We start from the raw sequence: 20519 nt of genomic DNA, 5'->3' as shown, positions 1-20519 counted from the left end.
GTCCCCGATTTTTCTCTCTATATGTAATTCCACCTGACTCAATTTCTCTCTCAACCTGTCCTCTGAAACCTCTTTGTCTGCCTCAGATGCAACGTCCAGGACTACATCTGGCACAAGGGTGCCCGTTGCGAGTCGGTGGTTACTGAGTTCCAGGTGATGTGTCTGGCCGTGGGTGCCTCGGCTCTGGTGGTCCTGCTGCTCTTCATGATCATCGTGTGCTTCGCCAAGAAGCTCCACGTGCTCAAGACAGAGAATAAGAAGTTGCGTAAGCGCAGGTGAGGAGACGACAAAAGTCTTATTTGGTTTGTGCCTCAAAATAACAGCATGTAAAGATTAGTACCGCTGATGTGTGTATGGTAAACAAGACAGTGAGAGCATTTTGGGGCCAAAATGGGTAGGGTGCACTGGTCTCTTACAAACCAGTAAATAATTATGATCATAAAAAGTGACAAAAACAAATGCATTTTGTTTCAACTAGGGCAGGACATCTTGAATAAACATTCAAACCATGATCATCCTACATAAAAATATTCACTGAGTAGCAGTAATTTATTAGTTTAGATCAGGGGTGGGCAATTCCAGGCCCCGAGGGCCGGTGTCCTGCAGGTTTTAGATCTCACCTTGGGCCAACACACCTGAATCACATGATTAGTTCATTACCAGGCCTCTGGAGAACTTCAGGACATGTTGAGGAGCTAATTTAGCCATTTAAATCAGCTGTGTTGGTTCAAGGACACATCTAAAACCTGCAGGACACCGGCCCTCGGGGCCTGGAATTGCCCACCCCTGATTTAGATTCTCATAAATACTTTTTTAAAAGTGTTAAATTATATATTTGGGAATGGGTGACTTGGCTCTTGCCAAAGTAACATTTGAAGTCACTTTTCGCTTTAGAAGTGCTGCTAGGCACACACAACCAAGTCCTTTGATATGCAAAGCTCACCTTGTACTGTTGTTCACTTTAAAAATACATATCTTTGCCCTTCTAACTCTTCAGTACTGATAACGAATAATCCAAAATCTCAAAATCTTCCTTTTATTTAAAAAAAACCTGGAAGTTGTTTATCTTCCCATTTTTATTAAATACTGGATCTTCATCCAGCTCAAAAAAGAAAGGATCTAGTTGTTTAGTCTATCTTCACTCTGTCTGGCAATACCACCAGCCTCTGCGTGTTAGATATATTTTTGTTAATGCAAACAAGAGCTTCCAGAGAACAAAATAAAAGATGGTTTAAGTCCGCTGAGTAGGGAAATTCTGAAGAAGAAATAAACAGATAAAACCCCCTCTGTCATGTATCCTGCAAACTCCACACTCAACTTTCACTTACTTCATTTTTTTTTTACTTTAAAAGATCAGTCAAACAAAACTAAAAACTGGGGCCTTTGGGCAATATGATGCAGCAGATTTATTATCAGCTACTCGGCAGTCGCTGTGTCTCAGCTGCAGTACATTACTCCCTCCATCGATGACTCAACCAGAAAACAGTTTATTGGCTGGCACTGCCGTTGGGCCAAAGTGCCACCCTGGCTTGTGTTTGTGTGAAACGACAGAGAGCGGCTGATGCAGAGAGAGAGCACAGGGGAAAATAAGTTTGGTAGAAGGAATCTAAAAAAGATCTGTTTGAAATATCTGAGCTCGCAAGGTCCTTGGACCAGCATGTCTGAGCAAGTGATGAAATCAGTGGTGTACAATAAGAAAAAGGAAAAAGTACAGAGTTTAAAACCGCAGCAGGATTGTTTTCAGAAGTTTGGCTGTGAAACATGTTGATCAACAGGCGGCAAAGACTGAAAATAATAATAAGAACCAAGAACAGCAGAATTTCAATGAGTATGATAAGCACCTCCCATTGAGGGATCCTGCCTCTTTTTAGAGAGCACTGATCTACAACAACAATCTCTGATTAATTTAAGGGACCCAAACCCAAACTTGATATTATTTGAGAAACAATTTCTGTTTTTTGTAAAAGTTACATTTTAATTAAGAATGTTGCACCATTTTAATTTAGATGTTTAGAGGTGAATAAAGGGAGCTGAAATCACAGAGTGAAGATTTCGTAAAATGTCAGAGGCTCGTAGCAGAATTACAGAAAATATTAGAAACGTAAAAAAAGAAAGGCAGGTGAGGTAAACAATAACATGAGTCTTCCTCTCTCAGAGACAGGGCTGCAGAAAATGCTAGTGTATTTTTTTTTTTTTTACAGCAATTACTTCTCACATCTCACAGCAAAGTTTTCAGGAAAGAATGACTCAGAACATTTGAAGTAAAAGAGATTCAGTGCTGAGCTCAAGGACGAAAGAGTGAAACTGCAGCTTTTCTGCAGCAGTGACTGCATAACCACAATCACGACATGCAGATGTTTCGCTGGGTGGTTATTTGGGCTTGTTTTGCAGCCAGTCACTGAATTGATCACGACCTCTGTATGAAGCTTGTCAGAAACCGGGCAATGATCCTAAGCACAACTGAAAATCTACAACAGAATGGTGGAAAGGTGAATTTTAAAAAATCTAAATGAGCTAAAGCAACAACTTAAAGAAGTGTGGACTAAAATACCTCTACAGCAATGTCAGAAACTGCCAAATCACACAGTAATTAATTATTTTGATTTATTGGTGCTTAGGTTGGATCTAGAATCACAGGGTGTACTGGACAGGAAATCAGGTCTGCACAGTGACATGTGAAAACATTGCTTTTCACATGAATGTACCTGTGTAAGTCATGTTATGCCACCTTCTATTCAATTCTAGCCACATGTGTGATTAATATGTTGTACTTTAAAAAAGGAGTGCTAAGCTTGTGAACTTTGTTTGTATGTAAAAAACAGACAGCAGAGTCTTTCCTTATTTTCTGTCATACTATGACAGAGGTGAAATGGCCACATTAAACATGGCCCAAAATTTCAAGTAATGAGTTCAGTATATGCACTAATGAACTAATCCTTGTGAGCCAAAAGCTCGGGCACCAGAATGTTTTAAACACCCAGTTTCACACAGATTTTTTTCAATTGTCTGATGTCAAAGACAGAGCGTGAGCTTCATATGGATAGGGGGATGAACTAAAACCACCTGTTTCATATAGATGGGCTAGACAAAGGCCCAGTGTATGATATATAAGGATTATTTTGAACTGAGAGTCATGCAAAGCAAGGAGAACACAAATATATAGGGAAAAATTAGCTTAAATATTACAGCAACTGATTTTTTATTTGTGTTTAATTCATGTATTTTTAACACGTGTCAAAATTTTTGACAACAGTGGAAATAAATGAATAATGTCCTTTTACCATAGACTTAAACCTTTGAGGTTAATAGGATGCTTGGTTATAGAGTCAAAAATCGAGGTTAGTCTGAATCCAGTTTCTAGGACAGAGAATAGTTTAACGCTATTTAAAGTGAAGCTAAGAAAGAAAAATACAGGTATAAAAGTAGGAGGAGAAGGGAAAAGCCAACAAAGAAAAGGCAAAGAGACGAGGACAGTCTGAAGGAATGCAGGAGGAAGCCAGGGTGGGAGGGGCGGCATGGAGAGCTGATGGCGAGCAGCCGGCTGAAAAACTGATGACAAGATAGATGCGGCAGGCAGTGCAAAGAAGAAAAGCAGGAAAGGTTTTGTTCTGGTTTTGAGGCATCGCAAGTGTTTTTGATGCATGAAGCATATTTGATGTGAAGGATTCTCCACCACCACTGTGGTTGAATGGTTTCATGTGGTTCAGATTTTTTAAAATGTTTTCAGCCTAATGTTTTATGATTAATTGACCTGCCTCATTTTTGAACTGCTTTAAACATTTTTTGGAAAAAATAACTGTTTTAGTTTCTTACAGCACACGGGGATGTGTCGAGCATTTTGCAATCATGAAATCTTGAGATACTGGAGAACGATTAGCATTTCTTTTTCAGTCAGTCACTGAAGTAATTACTCTGCACTGCATCTTTAATTACATTGATGTTACTAGAGTGTATAGAGAGCTCTTTAAGAGTTCAGATGTAAAGTTTTGCAGATTGAACCAAAAGTAATGAATATCAAAATGTTTAGTTTTTAGTTTAATCACAAGAAATAAGAAAATTAAACATTAAAGAATAAGACTTTAAAATGAGAAACGTTTGTGCATACTTCAAAATGCAATATGGGGTCAGAACATTAGAAACACACATTTTTTTTGTTAAAAAAGTAATTGTGGGCTTTTATTTTGGAAAAGTGACATATTAAAGGATGCTGATACCTTTCTACAACAAACTAATGGATTTTATTTTGATAAAAGATATTTTCCTGAACAACCTGGTTATTTTTCACAGCTTTAATGCATTGCATCCTAAATGATTTGAATTAACACCTATAAGATGTGTGTTTTTATGTGAGTGTGTGTCATACCAGTAAACATTGGGGCAGAAGAGCTGTGCTGGATTCAGTTAGATTGCACAGATCACTCCCATGTATCTAATGACCTGACCACTGAAGATAATACTTGGGATATTTGAAGACCTGTATATATGTGTTGCAAAGAATTAACTAAAAATGCTCTAATATAGGAACTGCTTTGGCCTCTAAAACACACATTGTTAGTCGTGTTCAGGACAATTTATGGAGTCAATGAGGGACCTTATTCTGTAACCCCGGGACACACTTGTAAAAATGCACAACGCGAAAAAAGGCTGATTCTTTGATATACAGGACAGTGAAGGAGAAAAAGAGAGTGACAGACAGATTGCAGGGCTGGACTGAATACAAGAAGAGTGGGTGGGGGTTGTTTCGGCATTGCTTTGCCAGTCCTGGCGTTTTAGTGATGATCTCCCTAGCAACAGAGCTGTTGTGGATGAGAAGCATCACGGATGCAAATGTGAACCCAAGGACCGACTCCTCATCACCAGATCCCACGCTATAGTGTTTATTTTTAGCTTCACTGAGAAGGTTATCTTCCTGCTAGTCATGCTAATGGAGATTATGGACGATGAGGATGATGGTGAGAAGGAAAAGTAGTGCAGTCAGTAGCAGCTGTAATGCTAGTGAGCAGAAATTTAAAAAAAAGGGGGATAGGGTGATGTCAGTGGTACTCTGGATCCAGCTGAAAGTAGGGCAGTCTGAACAGGCAGAGGGGAGGGAGGCTGGGAGAAACAGGCGGAGGCGGGGTTGACCTACATACAGCTGTGCGACCTGAGGGGTGTGAGCGGTAGGGTGCAGCATGAAAGAGACAACAGAGCCTCATCAAGTGGTCGGCAAAAGAAATCGAAGAGGAGCAAGAAAGGAGAAAGAAGCAAGAGAGCATAAAGGAGAAAAGGAGGCGAAGGGCGACATTTTAGGGGAGTAGAAAGGAGGGCAGGATGAAACAGGCAGAGGGACTGTTGCAGGAAAGAGAAAGTGAAAGAGGAATAAAAGAGGGCGGATACAGAGAAAGAATCTCAACGTGACACAGAGGAGAGTGTGTGCTTCTCACAAGCCTCATGAATACATGCGACTCCCACACTCCCCCATCTGCTTTGGGTAATTGCAGTGTTTCTCTGCCGCAGTCGAGATCAGACCCAACATCCTGGTCGAAGATGGAGCAGGGGGGAAAAAAGAGAGAACGGGAGGGAGGAGGAAGAGATTGATGAAGTGTTATGAAGCATTTTCAAATTCCTCAGGGAATTTCATCTATCTGAACAGTAATGAGCTTTTTTCTATCTCGAGTATTTAAATGATCAAATTATAGGCGTCACCTATCTGGAATCAAGCTGAATACCAGTTTGTTCATGTAATGCTGTTTATACTAACTGAAGCTGCTCATTGTCATTAATGACAAATGCTGGAATGAGATTAAACATAGGATCCTGAATCAATTGTTACATAGTTACTATTCACCCCCACCCCAAAAAAAACAAACTTGGTTTCACTTTTAGGAAATAATATGTTTAAGTTTATGAATGCTAATTTGTTAGAATTAAACATTAGTAGATGCTATAACAGTAACAATAAGACAAATTCAATCAAAATGACAGCACCAGTATGAAGTTAGATTGACCCATCCATCCACCCAGACCTTCTTCAAGACAAATAATCTGGATATTATTTCAAAATCCAGAACGACTGTTTCAACCTTGGTCTGTCTGACTTATCATAAGCACTATACTCATTACCCTTACCTGTCTGATAGATTCAAGTTATGTATTTAACTGCTCAGACTACATATGCATGTTTTTATTACGTTATACTGCAGTTTATTGTTTCTTACATTTAATTCTTTTATACTAATTTCCAGCTTTACCAGTATGTTCATTTAGTGACCAATTTATCACCCCCTGTACTTGTCACTGGCAATTTTCAATAATCAAAAATTACCAAACCTGTAGGATATATTAGGGCTCATTATTGTGAAGGAAATAATATTAAGGAAAGCCTGTTTAGGCAGGTAGAAAACGTCATGATACCTGCCGCTGCTATATGGCTAATTGTGAAGTTTTTCATTTGTGAATCTGCACAAAACTCTGCAACAAGTATGTAAATATATATTTGTTATCTTAGGTGCAGCATTTTAACAGCCATTGGCAGAAAGACAGCAGAGTGAATGGTCCAAAGCTGGTGATGCACTTCAGTGTCTCCCCCTCTCGTGTCATTACCTTGTTTTTCCTGTTCTGTGGTTCATCAAATATAAATCTCAGGAATGCGGATCAGAGAAGCAGTAGTGTTTTTTGTGTGTCTGTGTAGTAAGTAGATCACAGCGTTTTGTTTAACTATTGATAAGAAAGGGATTTAAAATGTTAAGAGGCTCAGGGTAAAGGTTAATATGTGCGTGGGACAAATAACAGCTGAGAAGACACAAATCTATGAAACTGCGCTACTGTCTGCTTTGACCTCTGAGACACACATCTCTTTGAGTTAAGAAGTTGAAGTGGAAGAAAATAGAAAGGGAATTCCTCTTTGCTGCTTCTCTCCTGAGATGAAAGAAAAGCCAGAGTGTATCTGTGTCTGTTTCACAGCTCAGGTTTCAGGAGACAGATTAGATGGTGAATGACAGAAGCGCCATAGTTTAAACCATACTGCATATGTCGTCAGTGCTCCATTGTGTGTGCTTAGTAACCTAACATAGAGTAAAAAGATGTTCCTTTATGGCGTAAGATGGAAAAAAGAAACACTTTGCAGGAATTTTCGATACATGTTTCTTATCATCAGAGGAGAAAAGGAAATCTGAGCTATACACAGATGAAGTTGGGTTGGATGGATGGGTCAACAAAATATTAGATTTTAGCTGCAATTTATTTACTCTTTCATTTTTTTAAAAGGCAGTTTTTTTTGTTTTGTTTTTTTGATTTTTAATTTTTGTGCAATTCCATATGAATCCCTGGTTCCATCCCAGGAGGAGATACAAATCCCTTTGGGATTGAGTCAGGAAGGGCATTGGGTGTAAATAATCTGCCAAATCAAACATGCGGAGCTACCTGCTGTTGCAGCCCCTTGTGAATAGGGGAGCAGCCAGAAGTAGTTAACTGCTTTTTATTGTAACAGTGACAAAAATAGTCTTAAAATGCTAATAAATAAAAAATAATAATCAATCAAGCCAATAAAACTGTAGTAAAATAGTTAAAAATCTAACATCAGAGCATTAAAATTTTAGGACCTGGTGCAGATTTTGCATGCCTTTTGCTGAAAATAGCCAATATACAGCTGCTTCTTTAGGAGATTAATGATTTTTTTTTCCTCCTACATCCATGTTCTGATCAGGGAAGTGATGTGTGAAAGCAGGTAATTTCACCCCATTAGTGTCTGATTAAGTAAAAGATTGTTACATCAGTGCTCGCATTTCTAATTCCTTTCTGAAAACTGCTGATTGAAAACAGCAGGTTTCATTTTGCAGGGTTTTGAACGATGTTGTAGGTGGACAATCCAGACTTTTCGCAACCTGTAACCACCAGATATTTTTACAGTCCAAGACTCGATACTGCTTCATATTGTGGCGGGGGATGTGTATAATGTATTTGTATGGTAGAGGTTTTTTTTCCCTAGATTTTATTAACACAGATCAGTTGCATCAGTTGTGTCAGCTGAGTTGAGAAAAAGCGAATCTACACAAAAGTATGTTTTTAACTTGTTTGGATTTTTCCCTGTTTTAAACAATCATTGGTCAAATGTGAGTCAAGGTGAAGTCTTTTGACTGATCCAGGTATCCTTTTATTCTTAGTTCGTTGCATCACAGATAAAATGTTTGTGTCTGATTTTTTCTGACAAGCAGAAGTCCTAATCTTTTGCTGTCTGACTAATGCTGCTTTCTTGCTTTTTCTCTCCCCTTCTATCTTTTTTGTCAACAATGTAATCGTTCCCTAAATTTGTCATTTTCTTCACTTTTTCCTCCACTGATACTTTGGTATTTTCTCCTTTAATCCCATTTTGTTTTACCATCTCTCCATTTGTCTTCTTCTTGTCGCCTAATGCCCTTTTCTTTTTCACATCATTGCTGCATCTCCCTTTTTTACTTGCTGGATCCTCAAATTGGCAACTTACATTTCCAAACCTGGCCCTGCAATTTTCCTACCGTTACTCTCTTTACTGTCATTCTTTCTTTCCTCATCTTCGTTCTTTTCCAACCTTCTTTTTTTTTTGTCCTCCCAAATTCACATCTTTTCACTTTCATCTTTGACCTCGCTGCTGTGCTCTGTATTTTATTCTTTCCTTCTCTGAATATCTCAACATCTTTATTTTTTTCCATCTTTCTTCTCCTAATTGTTTCCTTCTTTTTTCTCATCATCCTCTCCATCCCATCCTCTGATGCCCAGCAGTAAGTACCGGCCTTCATCGGAGCAGCACAATGATAATTTCTCGCTGTCCACCATCGCTGAGGGCTCCCACCCAAATGTAAGGAAACTGTGCGACACCCCTCCTAACGTCCCTCATGCCCGTGCATTGGCTTACTATGATAACATTATCTGTCAGGTAACGTGGTTCTCGCCTCTATCTCTCACCCCTTTTTCTGCATCTCCCCCAAATCCTGCCCGGGCCCTCGACTCTCCTCCAAATGCATGGGCATGAGTATTCTCCAATACTCCGAGGTGTGAAATGCTAAAGGAGGGGGATGGGAGTGGTCATAGTGCAATAAAGAATGGTGGGAGTTTTCTAAAATACTGCAGGAAATCTAAATGCAATAAAAGCGAGTGGGCATCCATGCACTCTAATAATTTCTACCCTCACATTCATAGGATTTTATCTAAGAACAAATTTAATCCATTAATCAGAATATCACATGAATTAATTTTGAAGTTAAATTTGAGCCTGTTTATCACAAACAAATCACACTCTTTTTTTCTACAGGTTTTCCTGTTTAGTTTTTTGTCTTTGTAATACCTCAAATTCTTATTTTAATGGACCAAGATGAAAACTCACATAACATTAGAAGCTATTTTGCATCATCTGCAAGTTGAATTTCATCCCATATATACATTTCAATTCCTGGAAGAACAAGAAAAATGCATTAAATCTCTCAATTCTTCCATTTTAAAATTTAAATTTAACACGACTTCAAGTTAAAGAGCATAAACATGTGAAAATATGCTGTTCTGTACTATATACGGTACCCATGACAATGAAGTCATGTCCTGACTTATATTTGTAATATCTGCACAGATAGTCAAGGACCTTTAGCAACTGTAGATCTACACACTGCATTTTCAATTATCATTTTAACACAATGAGAAAAGCTAATTTGATTGAAACTTGAAGAATACGCCTTTTTGAAACACTTCCTGTTGTGGATCGTCATGTCTACAATGTCTTTACAATGTGAAACAAGTTTCTCATTAACCAACACAAAGGTCCCGCATGTCATACAAATGCTGTTCTCAAAATCACTGACAAGCTACAAATATGTGGACTTAGATGTCTGCTGTTAGGTTATGAAGCGCCTTGAGGCGACTTTTGTTGTGATTTGGCGCTATATAAATAAAATTGAATTGAATTGAATTGAATTATGGACTGTAATGAATCATAGAAATAAATACCCAAGGAGTAACTGAGCCCTTGCAGCCCGTTACCATTGCAACACAACTTTTGTAAAGGCTTATAGTTTGATTCTGTTTATTGATTTAGTTTGTTGGTGTAGTTTTTATTTATCCTATTTTACAACATAGCATAGTTCAAGTACAATGAAAACTTGAAATAGTTTGAATGGCTGGAAATAACCTATAATTTCTTATCTTAGGCAAAGTCTAAAACAGTTCCCTAATTTATTTTGTCTGAGTAGTGTCCAAAAAACACTGATTTCCTGAAACCATGTAGTCTGAATGTTTATGGACTGTTTTCATAATGCAGCTGCAAACTGAGCCACCGCCCCGATTACTATAAGAAAAAAAACAAAAAACTCCCCTCTGTGACCCCTCCCTATCCCATCTCTTTCTGATCACCTCTTGCATCAGGATGTCATGGCATGCCTGCTCTGTCGCTAATATGCGCCACCCAGTGGCCATATCAGCCACCGCAGCTTTGCTTTGCTGCTAAGAAATCTGTACTTTTAACAAATTGTCTGCTTGACTTGTTTATCCTGAAAGTGGGCGGGGAAATGGGAGGGTTTTCTGGATTTCTGGGGGAGGAGAAAATGGGGAAAGGAATCCCAGAACCAGGTAAGCTTTTAAGGGATATTTCCTGACATGGTTGGGGTTATCAGGATAAACATCTGAGATGCAACGTCTCGCTGCTGCCTGAAGGAGGCAGCAGAGATTCGACAGGTACCTCACTAACTGAAGCATGGGTAGCTTGTAGAGCTAACGCTAACGTTGTAGCAGCATGGGTAGTTGTAGTGCTACAACTGGTAAAGAGTTTGTTTTGTTTTCAGATTTTAAACCTTTTGAAAATGTGGTACCACCCTCTAACAACTTCGTAGGTTTTTTCGGGGTTTTTTGTTTTGTTTAGTTTTTTTGTTTTTACTTTATGATTATCTTTAATATTATGCGACAGCATAGGCTAGCAGTTTTTAGATGGAAAACTGTCACAACCATTCATTGTAACCACACCTAAATAACGTTTACCATTTATAACCCTGAAATATCTAAAAACTCAAAGCAGTAAAAAAAAAAAAAAACATCATCGTATTCTAACATCGTCTCTTAGCTCTCCTTCCTAACTCAGGACAACCCATCAAACCCTGCAAATTACCTCTCATCATTGGGTTGAATAGTATTTGTAAACTGTTTGCACAATTTAAGCTAAACTGTGAGATCTACACATAATTCTGACGATTATGTATAGTACACATTTCTGATGCAGTGTCATACATATCACTGACTTATAGTTAGCTGGTGAAAATGAACCAAGAAATGCAGGAATTTGCCAGAGAAGACAGTAAAAAAAGAACCCACAGGCTAGCAAACATGGAAATGTAAAAATGCCTTTAGGACTGTTGTGCAAATATTTTCCATCACAGTATTTGGTGAGAAGGATAATATTTATTTACAAAAATATACCTTTAAGCACAAGGCTGGGTTACGATCACCGTAGCAATGTCAGGCTTCACATATTTATCCTGCAGGTCTATTAATTTATATTTGTATTCTGAATTAAGATTTCCAGTGTTTCGAATGAACGTTTAATAAAAAAATGCTAGTGCTATTGAGAGTGAGGGTGTCCAAGGGTAAAAGAAATAAATCAGAATATATAAAATATTGTAGGTGATTATTAAATCATTTACTTATGTAACTGATTTCCTTCTCTAGTATCTTACAGTATCTTAAAGTTTCCAACTACTATTCAACCCAGATTAATTTTGCAACAGGTTTGCCAACCACATACAAAACTGACCTTTCCATATGAACTTACCCAAACCAAAAACCACACGAACTCACCAGTTTTCCCCAAATAAACCCCAAATAATCCTCTAATAAAGCAAATACCCTGAATTCCCTTCCAAACTAACAGCGCAGTGTCTGTGCTATGAAGGCTGAGACCTGAACAGAAATATCCAAAACTGTACGTACTGTGGTGATACAGAGTTACAACCAGGCAGCACCAGAGTCCGCATCTGTAGCCAGCTGGGAATATCAGCTGACATCCGAGAGGAAGTCTAGTTACTCCTACTATTGGTCTCTGTCTCCAGTGCTCCATCTCTCTCTCTCTGTTTTATCTGTCTCTATCTCTTCCTGTCTGCCTCCCTCTTCTCCCTCTGCCTCTCTTGCCACTTAATCTCTCTGTATCACCTCTGATCTGCCGTGCCTCTCGCTACTTCTCTTTCTTTCTTTCCGCTTCACCCTCCTTCTTTCTCTGTCCGTCCTTATCTGTCTTTCTGAGGATGCCTTGTATGGTTTTTGAGGAGTATAACCCTTTGCCCCATCCCCCTCCCCTCAGAAAACCATGAGCAGATACACCTGGGAGTGTAAGACCAAAGAGGAGTCCGACTGTGAGGTAAGATCAAATCCCAAATGTTAGATAGTCCCGATCCTCTCTTCCGCCTTCCCAAACAGCTCTTTCATTGTTACTGTGGCCCTGTCAATCACCCTTTTCAACTAGTGAATCAATCTGAGCCTTTCCCACCCACAAAATCAATAAAAGCCAAAATAAAAACGGATAGTAAAGTCAGAAAAACATGCTATGTTAGAGCAGAACACACAACTAAAATTAACAAAGACAGCCAATATTTAGTGTTGACCTGACATATTTACATTTGGTAAACTTTGGGCTCCATTTAATATTAATAAGAATTAAAAGTATGGCTTTATATAATACCCTTATTTTTCCAGCTTTTATGGTCTTCAGGTGTTTATTTTGTTTTTGTTTTTGTTTTTTTAAGCAGTGTTAGTATGTGTTAGCCAAATGGATGCAAATATAACTTATTTGGTAGCATTAAACTGACAGGTTTTTTTAAAGGGCAAAAAAAAAAGCATTTAATTTTGACTTGTGTAGGTAATTACTTTTGGCTACTCCCTTATTTTCTGAGAGATCACCACAGTGGACAGATCAGATTGGTTAGATTTTACACCAGATGCCCTTCCTGATGCAAACCTCCCATTTATCCAGGCTTGAGACTGGCACTAGGACTCGTAGGTCACACTAACTCATGAAGGCCCTGCGAGTGTAAGGCACATTTAAATATATATATATATATATATATATAAATTTCAAATTTGAGGGGCTTTACACTAATATTCTACTTCCAGATTTTGAAAAAAAATTGCTAGCTAGCTCATGAAAATGGAGTAATGTCTTCTTTGAATGCAAAGCTTCATTTATTTTCAGTTTTTAAGACAGAAAAAAGAGAATATTTTAGACATGCCGGCTTTAATCTGACTATTCTTTTGTTAATCTGTCACATGAAATTTTATGAAAGTGAGATACTAAAGTAGCCCTTTAACCCTTTTTAAGCATTTTTTTGTAACACATAGCATTTAAATTGGTTACGTTCCTCCAGCAATAAAGATCCAATGCCTAGAAGTTAAAAAATCCAGTCTAACAAAGGCATAAAAACAGCATCGCTGCTGCCACAAGGAGCTGCTGACCTTGTGAGGTCCTTGTCACATGTCCAGACAGCCACTGTACCACCTCCATAACACACACAGGCACACATGCTGAGGCTTTAATGGAAGAAGAAATACCATTCAGAAAAAGACGAATTTACAGAGAAATTGAACCCCCTCACACAATGCCATTTCTGCACAATAACACAAAAAACACTCAAAGTTTCCCGGCAGTAATAGAACGCTTTGTGTTTCATTCACCGTGGTAGATTGAACCCACTTGTCCCTAATCTTCCCTTCACAGAAATTCAGCAGAGTCCAGACACATAGTTTTCTCTGCAGCAAACCCTGAAATGAAATTGTTTTCTGTCAATACTAAATAGATTCCACACAGAAAATGAGTTGACCAGGCAGAGCTGGCTGTAATTTCTAAGAGGATTTCATTTCCACTGACTGAATTGGCTCTCAGACTGACTTATCATAACAGAATTAACCTGAAGTGCAAAGGCTGCAGGTTTGATGTGTAAATCAGCAAAGAAAATACTAAATACTCTCTTTAAAAATGATTTTGTTCTTATGATCCTTTGTGCAGAGTGTGATCCATGTGGTCTTAAAACAACAAACTCTGCGATTAATCTTTGATCTCGATAATAAAGTAGATAGTTGAAAACTTCTGACTTTAAATTTGACTTCTCTGTAGGTCATTGTGACAGCCATGAACTGTTGTTGCTATGATTCATGTGACTGTCCAAATTTTTTGAGAAAGGACGCAGCTTTAGAATCACTTAAATAAATAAATAATAAAAAGGTAAGTGTGAGTGCACTTAACCATTTGCAGTAATAAAATCCAAAGAAATTGTTCTTTTATGATTAATTCTACTAATAATTATTTGTTGGTAAGACCCAACTTCCTATTCAGTGACTTGTTTCGTTAGGGGAATTCACACCACTTCAGCACAGGCCTTTAAAAGACATAAGACTATATGATGTTTGCCCCTCCCAGAGCCTGCTCCTGCAGGTTTCTTCCTGTTAAAATGGAGTTTTTTCCTTCCCACTATCACCAAGTGCTTGCTCATAGGGAGTCATCTCATTGTTGGGTGTTCTGTGTATTATTTCAGGATCTTTATCTTACAATATGAAGCACCTTTAGGCGACTGTTGTTGTGATTTGGCACTATGTAAATGAAATTGAATTGAATTGATAAAATGCATACAATGTAGCATATGATTAAAACTCAAAATACTCCATATTCAGATCCAAGTCAGGATGTTGGAGTGATGCTTGCCATGCTATTCCTTTTTGGATTAGTCACACAGTCACAGCCGCATTGTGCAGTGTCCCGACTGCCTGCCTCACCCTGTGCTTCCCCCTAACTCTGCACAGTCCTTATATAGACACATATCCACTCAGGGGCAAACATCAGTCAGTAAACTCAAACAGCTATGTATACACATGCGTGGTGGCATTCCTTTTAATACAAGCAGGCAAATATTAGCAGACACACATGCATTCCAGTACAAATATTTTAATATGATGTGTGTTCATGCATAATGCTAATGCTAAAACACACAAAGGTGTATTGACTCTTAAACACTGTTAATCAGCTGCAGAGAAAAAACTGAAGAAAATATTGATACATAAATACAACACCATCAAAATGTTTTGTAGCTAAAACACTAAATCCTTAAATTCAGGTCTCTGACAAGCTCCAAAACATATTTACTCTTTTACTTAACAAAAACCCTCTATGTTTATTATTTAAATATTTCTGACTTTGGCAACCATAAATAGTGTGGAGGTAGGGCAAGTGTGGAGAGGCTTAGGATTTATCATTTAATAATGACCAAAGAGTATTCATGTCAGGTTAGGTAGGGGTGGAGAGAGGACGCAAATGCAGGACTCTTAATGGTGATGTAAACCCAGAAACACAAAGTTCAAATGTGAAACCAAAATAGGTCCAAAAACCGAAACACAAGGACTAGTGAAACACATGGAGGGGACATAGGGAGGCTTTATAGACATATACATGAGGAGCATTGAAGATCTGGCACAGACTGAAAGTTATAACAATCATAACAAGATTTGAGAGAAAACTAAGTAAAACAGGAAATAACTGAAAGACAGAAAGACTAACATCAAGTTTTATTATATTAAAATTACAGTGATTGCAAATGAATCTTAAGTGCAATATTCATTTATTTCCCAAAGCTTTCATGCAATTTGCAGGACCATTAAACTAAATTGGAAGCCAGTACACAAGAGAAGGACGTCAGGAACTGTCCATGTGCCTCTATCATCATCATCATCATCATCAAAGCCCTGTTTTTCTCTGTTCCCACTCTCCCAAAATGAAACCCACTCAAAAGTCCTGATGACTCTGTGACTGCTGCCCACTCAATGCCCACACCCCTCTCCACCCATGCACTAAAACATTGAAATCCAACAAACACAAACATTTTACAGTTTCACGCTGACGGGAGGAAAGAGGGCCCCTATCCCGTAACCATGGAAGTGACGTATCCACACGTCTTGCCTGAAGTTACTATCTAGGCCAGCAGCCATCGGGTAAATGCTCTCACTGCTCTTCCTTTCTAAAAAAGTGCCATTGAATTTAAACACAAACATTCAATTAGGGGGTGTTTGTGAATGGCACAGGCCCCAGGGTCTGGAATTTGATGTGTGCGTGCGCACGTGTTTGAATGAATGTGTCTATCTCGACATACTCTGTTTGTGCTTGCCTGTATGGGTGCACCCTTGCGGTTGTGAGTGTGACAGAGAGGCTCAGGCTGACGCCCCAGGATGCCTCAGCTCAGTAGGGTCGATGATGCCATGCAAAATTAATGGAAGCTAAGAGGCTGGAAAACTGAGCTAAAATAGACTCTGCAATCAATTTTTCCCCTCTGACCTTAATTAAATTCAGATGAATTAAACTGAAACCTCTAAAACACAACAGTTTTCTCCCCCGGTGGGTATGTATGACGGTGGTACCCACAGATAATCAAACAGGGTTAGTTTACTTTTGTTCATTTTCTTGTGTTTTGGGACACTAAATGGTCACGGTGGAGGTGAAGCAGGAAGACGCTGGGTGCACTGCATGAGCGGTCATCACTGTCCATGGGGTGTATTGTAAGGGTTTTGCATGTGGATGTGCATGTGCTTCCTGGGTTGCCTGAAGGTGTAAGGAGGGCGGATGGATGGTGTCGCTCATGCAGCTCACCTCAGTGTCGCCTCAACCAAACACAACATACCAGCCAAGCATGATAAACAGCAGAGCTTTTAAACCACTGAAATGACTGCTACTAAAATTATTTTTGCTTTCAATACCTTCTGTTTTTCCTGATGGTATTTTTCACCATTCTGACAGCTTTTAAAGGCTTATACGTGTGTTTTTTGCAGAATTTAAAGCTTTTACTACAAATCCAAAGTCAAACCAATTCACCAGCATTTTTCTGCAATCACTTTTTGTTTATAACACACTCTAATGAAGATAGGTGTAAACTGATTATCATAGATTATTGTATTTGTTTCCAATATAAAACTTTTAGTTGTAAATATTTTCACAAATGCTAAAAATTACAACCTTTTTATTACATGCTTACATTATGATAGCATTCGAGTGTTTTTTAAACTAGTCACAAAATATTATATAGGCTGTATACTAAATGTTATGAATGTTCTATTTTGCTTATGAATTTCAGATTGAAGAGGTTAAAGTGAAGAATTATCATGCATTATGGATGCTCACCTTATAATTGCAATTTTCAAATCTAGCTGACATTTTAAGTCCTTAGCCACACAGGCCTATAGAAGAGCCAGTGTGACTGAAGTGTGGCAGCCCCTGGTATTCAGAGGCTGCAAGGGAAAAATGTGTGTTTCCCAGTTGGCAACTGGTTGCTGGAGGTTGCTGGCTGTCATTAGGTGAAATTGGTCACAAATAGCGTGCTGGATCAAAAACCTCCTTACAGTTGCTTTGATTGCACCAACATGTTTCAAAAGGGTGCTGCAACTTTAAAAGACAACTTTTACTTTGAAGCTAAACATTTTCTTTTTCTCTGTTTTCTGTGTTGCATTTTCTCAGCTCTGCAAGTAAGTTGAGTATTTGCAGACATCTTTAAGACATCTTACCTGCAAACTAGGGCTAACTATGGCAATCTACTAGCAACCAAGGAAATCACAAGGAGGCTGTTGGTGCAGTACTGTATATCTCTTTATGACCAATTTCACTGTCAGCAACTACTCGTCAACTAACAAAGAATATGTTGGCAAGTGTAGTTGCCAGGGAGTCCCTGACTTGTCTTTAGACCTGCATAACTGAGGCTGTTGCAACCGATTTCCCAGCAACTGCCAGCAACCATTCACCAGTCGGGAAATACACAGTTTTCCCTAGTAACTGGTGATTGCCAGAGTGTCAAGGACCGGTTTCTCTGTGACTGGTCCCAAAACCTACTTGAATATACCGATATACTCATCACAGCAAAACTTATGTTGGTTTCATTTCATGGCAGATAGGTTTTCCTGTCACAAGGGGGAAAATGGTTCTTGCTACTTAAACCTTAACAATTGTTGCTTTATGTTTCCAGTAACCTGTGGCAGGTAAATCGAATTCAGTCATCATTATTTCACAATTCTGATCAAGATGACACAAGATTTAGCTGAGATTCTGTTTCAGTGCACGAAATTAAAGAAAAATCAATGAATGCCCATATTGAGCAGTTCACTTGCATTTTATTTTTAAACATGGATAAAATACATATTAAATCTTAAACGCTTATACATGGTCACACACATACATAAATTCAAGTGAACTTTTTGTTCCATTCAGGGTGCCGATCTGGCACAATAGAGCCCCCCACACACATTCACACGTACACTGATATATGCACAAAGCATCTGTCAGCTTCCCATGCTCTACACACAAGAAAGGGCATTCGGCCTTCTACGCTTGTGAAAACCTAAAATTACATAACGCATTTTCATTTATATTTTGCTGTTTTGAGTATATCCTTATTTCACCTCTCACACCTGTGCTCTTCTGTCCAAGCACTGATAAATGTCAGTTCACAGTTAACCATTAAGTGCAGACAAAAAAATCAATCAATCAATCAATACCTATCTTTACTTTTATGTATTATTTGATGTAGTACTGATTGTATTATTTTTGGAACTCATTAGATCCAACTTTAAAAGCAAAAGAAAAAGGTAAACACAGCAGCAGTGTGGTCCATTAAAGCACCACATTAGAACATGACAATTTGTTTCCATGCATGAAATTAAAGACAAATTAAAACTTATCAAAAATGTGTTGAGCCAAAGCTCGTTTTCTTTAAGTTTGTAGCTAGAATAGGAATGTTAGTACTGGATGATTCAGTAAAATAAATATTTAGGTTCAGTGCCAGTGCTGACGTCTCAGAATCTGTGTGCTTGGGGTGAATCATGAATTCATTTTTCTGAAAAATACACTATGGTGAGTGTGTCTCACTGAAAAACTATTGAAAAATGCTTGGTCAACATTATGGAAAATGTGGGTTTTAATAATGTAAACTACTGAATAGTGGCTGGATGTAGCCATATATCGATTTGCCACTCCAACCTCCACATTCTTTCCTTGCCTTGGTACATAAAGCACAAAATATTTCCTAAACTGGCACTGAATGCTGGCATTGGGCATAAATTGTTAATACAGAATTACTTAATATGGAACGATTGGTAATCTGTTTGCTGAAGAATCCTCGTGATAAAGAAAGTCCACTCTTTTCTTTTGCAGAAAGTTTAAATGAACTCAGAGGCAGTTCTCGACCAATAAGCAGGGTTGTAACTAAAAATCAGACTGATGGTTGATTGATTTCTTTGGTTCTAACTGTAATTTATTCCCCCACTCCTCCTCCACCCCTTCTTGGGTAGGATGATCCTAATTCCCAGAACAAGCTGGAGGACCCGGTGAAGGCCCCGCCCAAGGAGGATGACTCCCTCAACATCCACAACTCTCTGACCCCCAAACATGAGAACCACAAGGTCCTGGGCGAGGAGAACTCCTCGGAGGTAAACTCACTGCAGAACAACATGATGTGAAACAAAACAACCCCAGCAACCCATCAATCCAACATCGAAAAACGACAAGGTGCGCCGGCAATGGGTGCCCGCAAACCCCTCCCTGCTTGCTGTCCATCCGCTGCCGTGTGCACCTAAGTAGTCCAACCAACCAACCAACCAATCAGCCAGCCTGCCAGCCAGCCAATATACCAGCCAACCAACACAGTCTGTACCCGTTTCCAACACGGCAACACTGCCACAAAGCGGCCCCAAGTCGCCGCAAAAATCATACACGACCATCGCCGCCGTCACTGCCCCAGGTGAAAGTAACCCCACCCCCACCAATTGCACCCTGCCGCTGCCCTTACATCCAGCCACACCCCTGTTTCGCAGCCCCTTGTTACCCCCTTGTTGCTGTCACTCTACTGTCCCTTATCTTTCTTACACACACACACACACACACATAAGAAGCATACACCCACTGTGAAAAGATGACGACATAGCCACACTTATATGTATACACACACACACATAGACACACCCTCCCCCTGCCTGCATTGGTGTATTTTGTAAAAAGAAAGAAATCATACAGAAGTTTAAAACGTACGTAAAACGTCAATGTAAAAAAAAAAAAAAGTTAAGATAAAGCTACTGAGAGGTTTTGATGTTTGTCTGACTAATCCAGTGAGTATGTATAAATATTGGAGAAACAATGCTTGGATTGATTTAAAAGAAGCAACACAATGTGTCTTGGTTTTCATTGATGTGATTTCTAATCCTTTGATGTACTTGTTTTTTTGGTTTTTTTTGTACTTTTTTGGGATTTCGAACAGAGAATAAACAAACAAGATTCAGACAGTTGTTGAAATAAACCTTTTTAACATGACCTCTTTGGGTCCTGTGTTTTACCTCAGTGTCGCCTCCCCCTTTTCTTACCCCTGAATTCCAACACTCTGTGCATGGCTTTGAACGCAGCTTCTTCAGTCCTTGTTATAAATGTACTTCCTTGGTTACGCAGTCAGGTTGGGGAGTCTGATCCGCTTCACAAGAATTAATAGTTATTTTCAAAAAGCACAGATTATGTCTAATATTGATAT

General features: G+C 38.8%; 1 protein-coding gene across 6 annotated transcripts in view; it reads left to right on the top strand.

Moving 5' to 3' along the window:
- Positions 1-20308, top strand: part of cspg5a (chondroitin sulfate proteoglycan 5a) — a 59197-nt gene extending 38889 nt beyond the window's left edge. Inside the window, exons 3-6 of one of the 6 annotated variants that reach the window (XM_013912454.1) lie at positions 87-275; positions 8734-8812; positions 12287-12343; positions 19294-20308. In XM_013912454.1, coding sequence (XP_013767908.1) covers positions 87-275; positions 8734-8812; positions 12287-12343; positions 19294-19461 — 493 coding nt within the window. In that variant the 3' untranslated portion in view covers positions 19462-20308. Of the gene's footprint in view, positions 1-86; positions 276-8733; positions 8891-12286; positions 12344-19293 lie in introns of those variants that run through there. The other 5 variants (XM_005739231.1, XM_005739230.1, XM_013912453.1 and 2 more) reach the window with 5 other exon arrangements.
- Positions 20309-20519: the final 211 nt, after the last annotated feature.

Source organism: Pundamilia nyererei, unplaced genomic scaffold, assembly GCF_000239375.1.
Source record: "Pundamilia nyererei isolate P.nyererei 1_Seehausen unplaced genomic scaffold, PunNye1.0 scaffold00090, whole genome shotgun sequence".
NCBI lineage: Eukaryota > Metazoa > Chordata > Actinopteri > Cichliformes > Cichlidae > Pundamilia > Pundamilia nyererei.
This window is presented reverse-complemented; position numbering and strand designations above follow the sequence as displayed.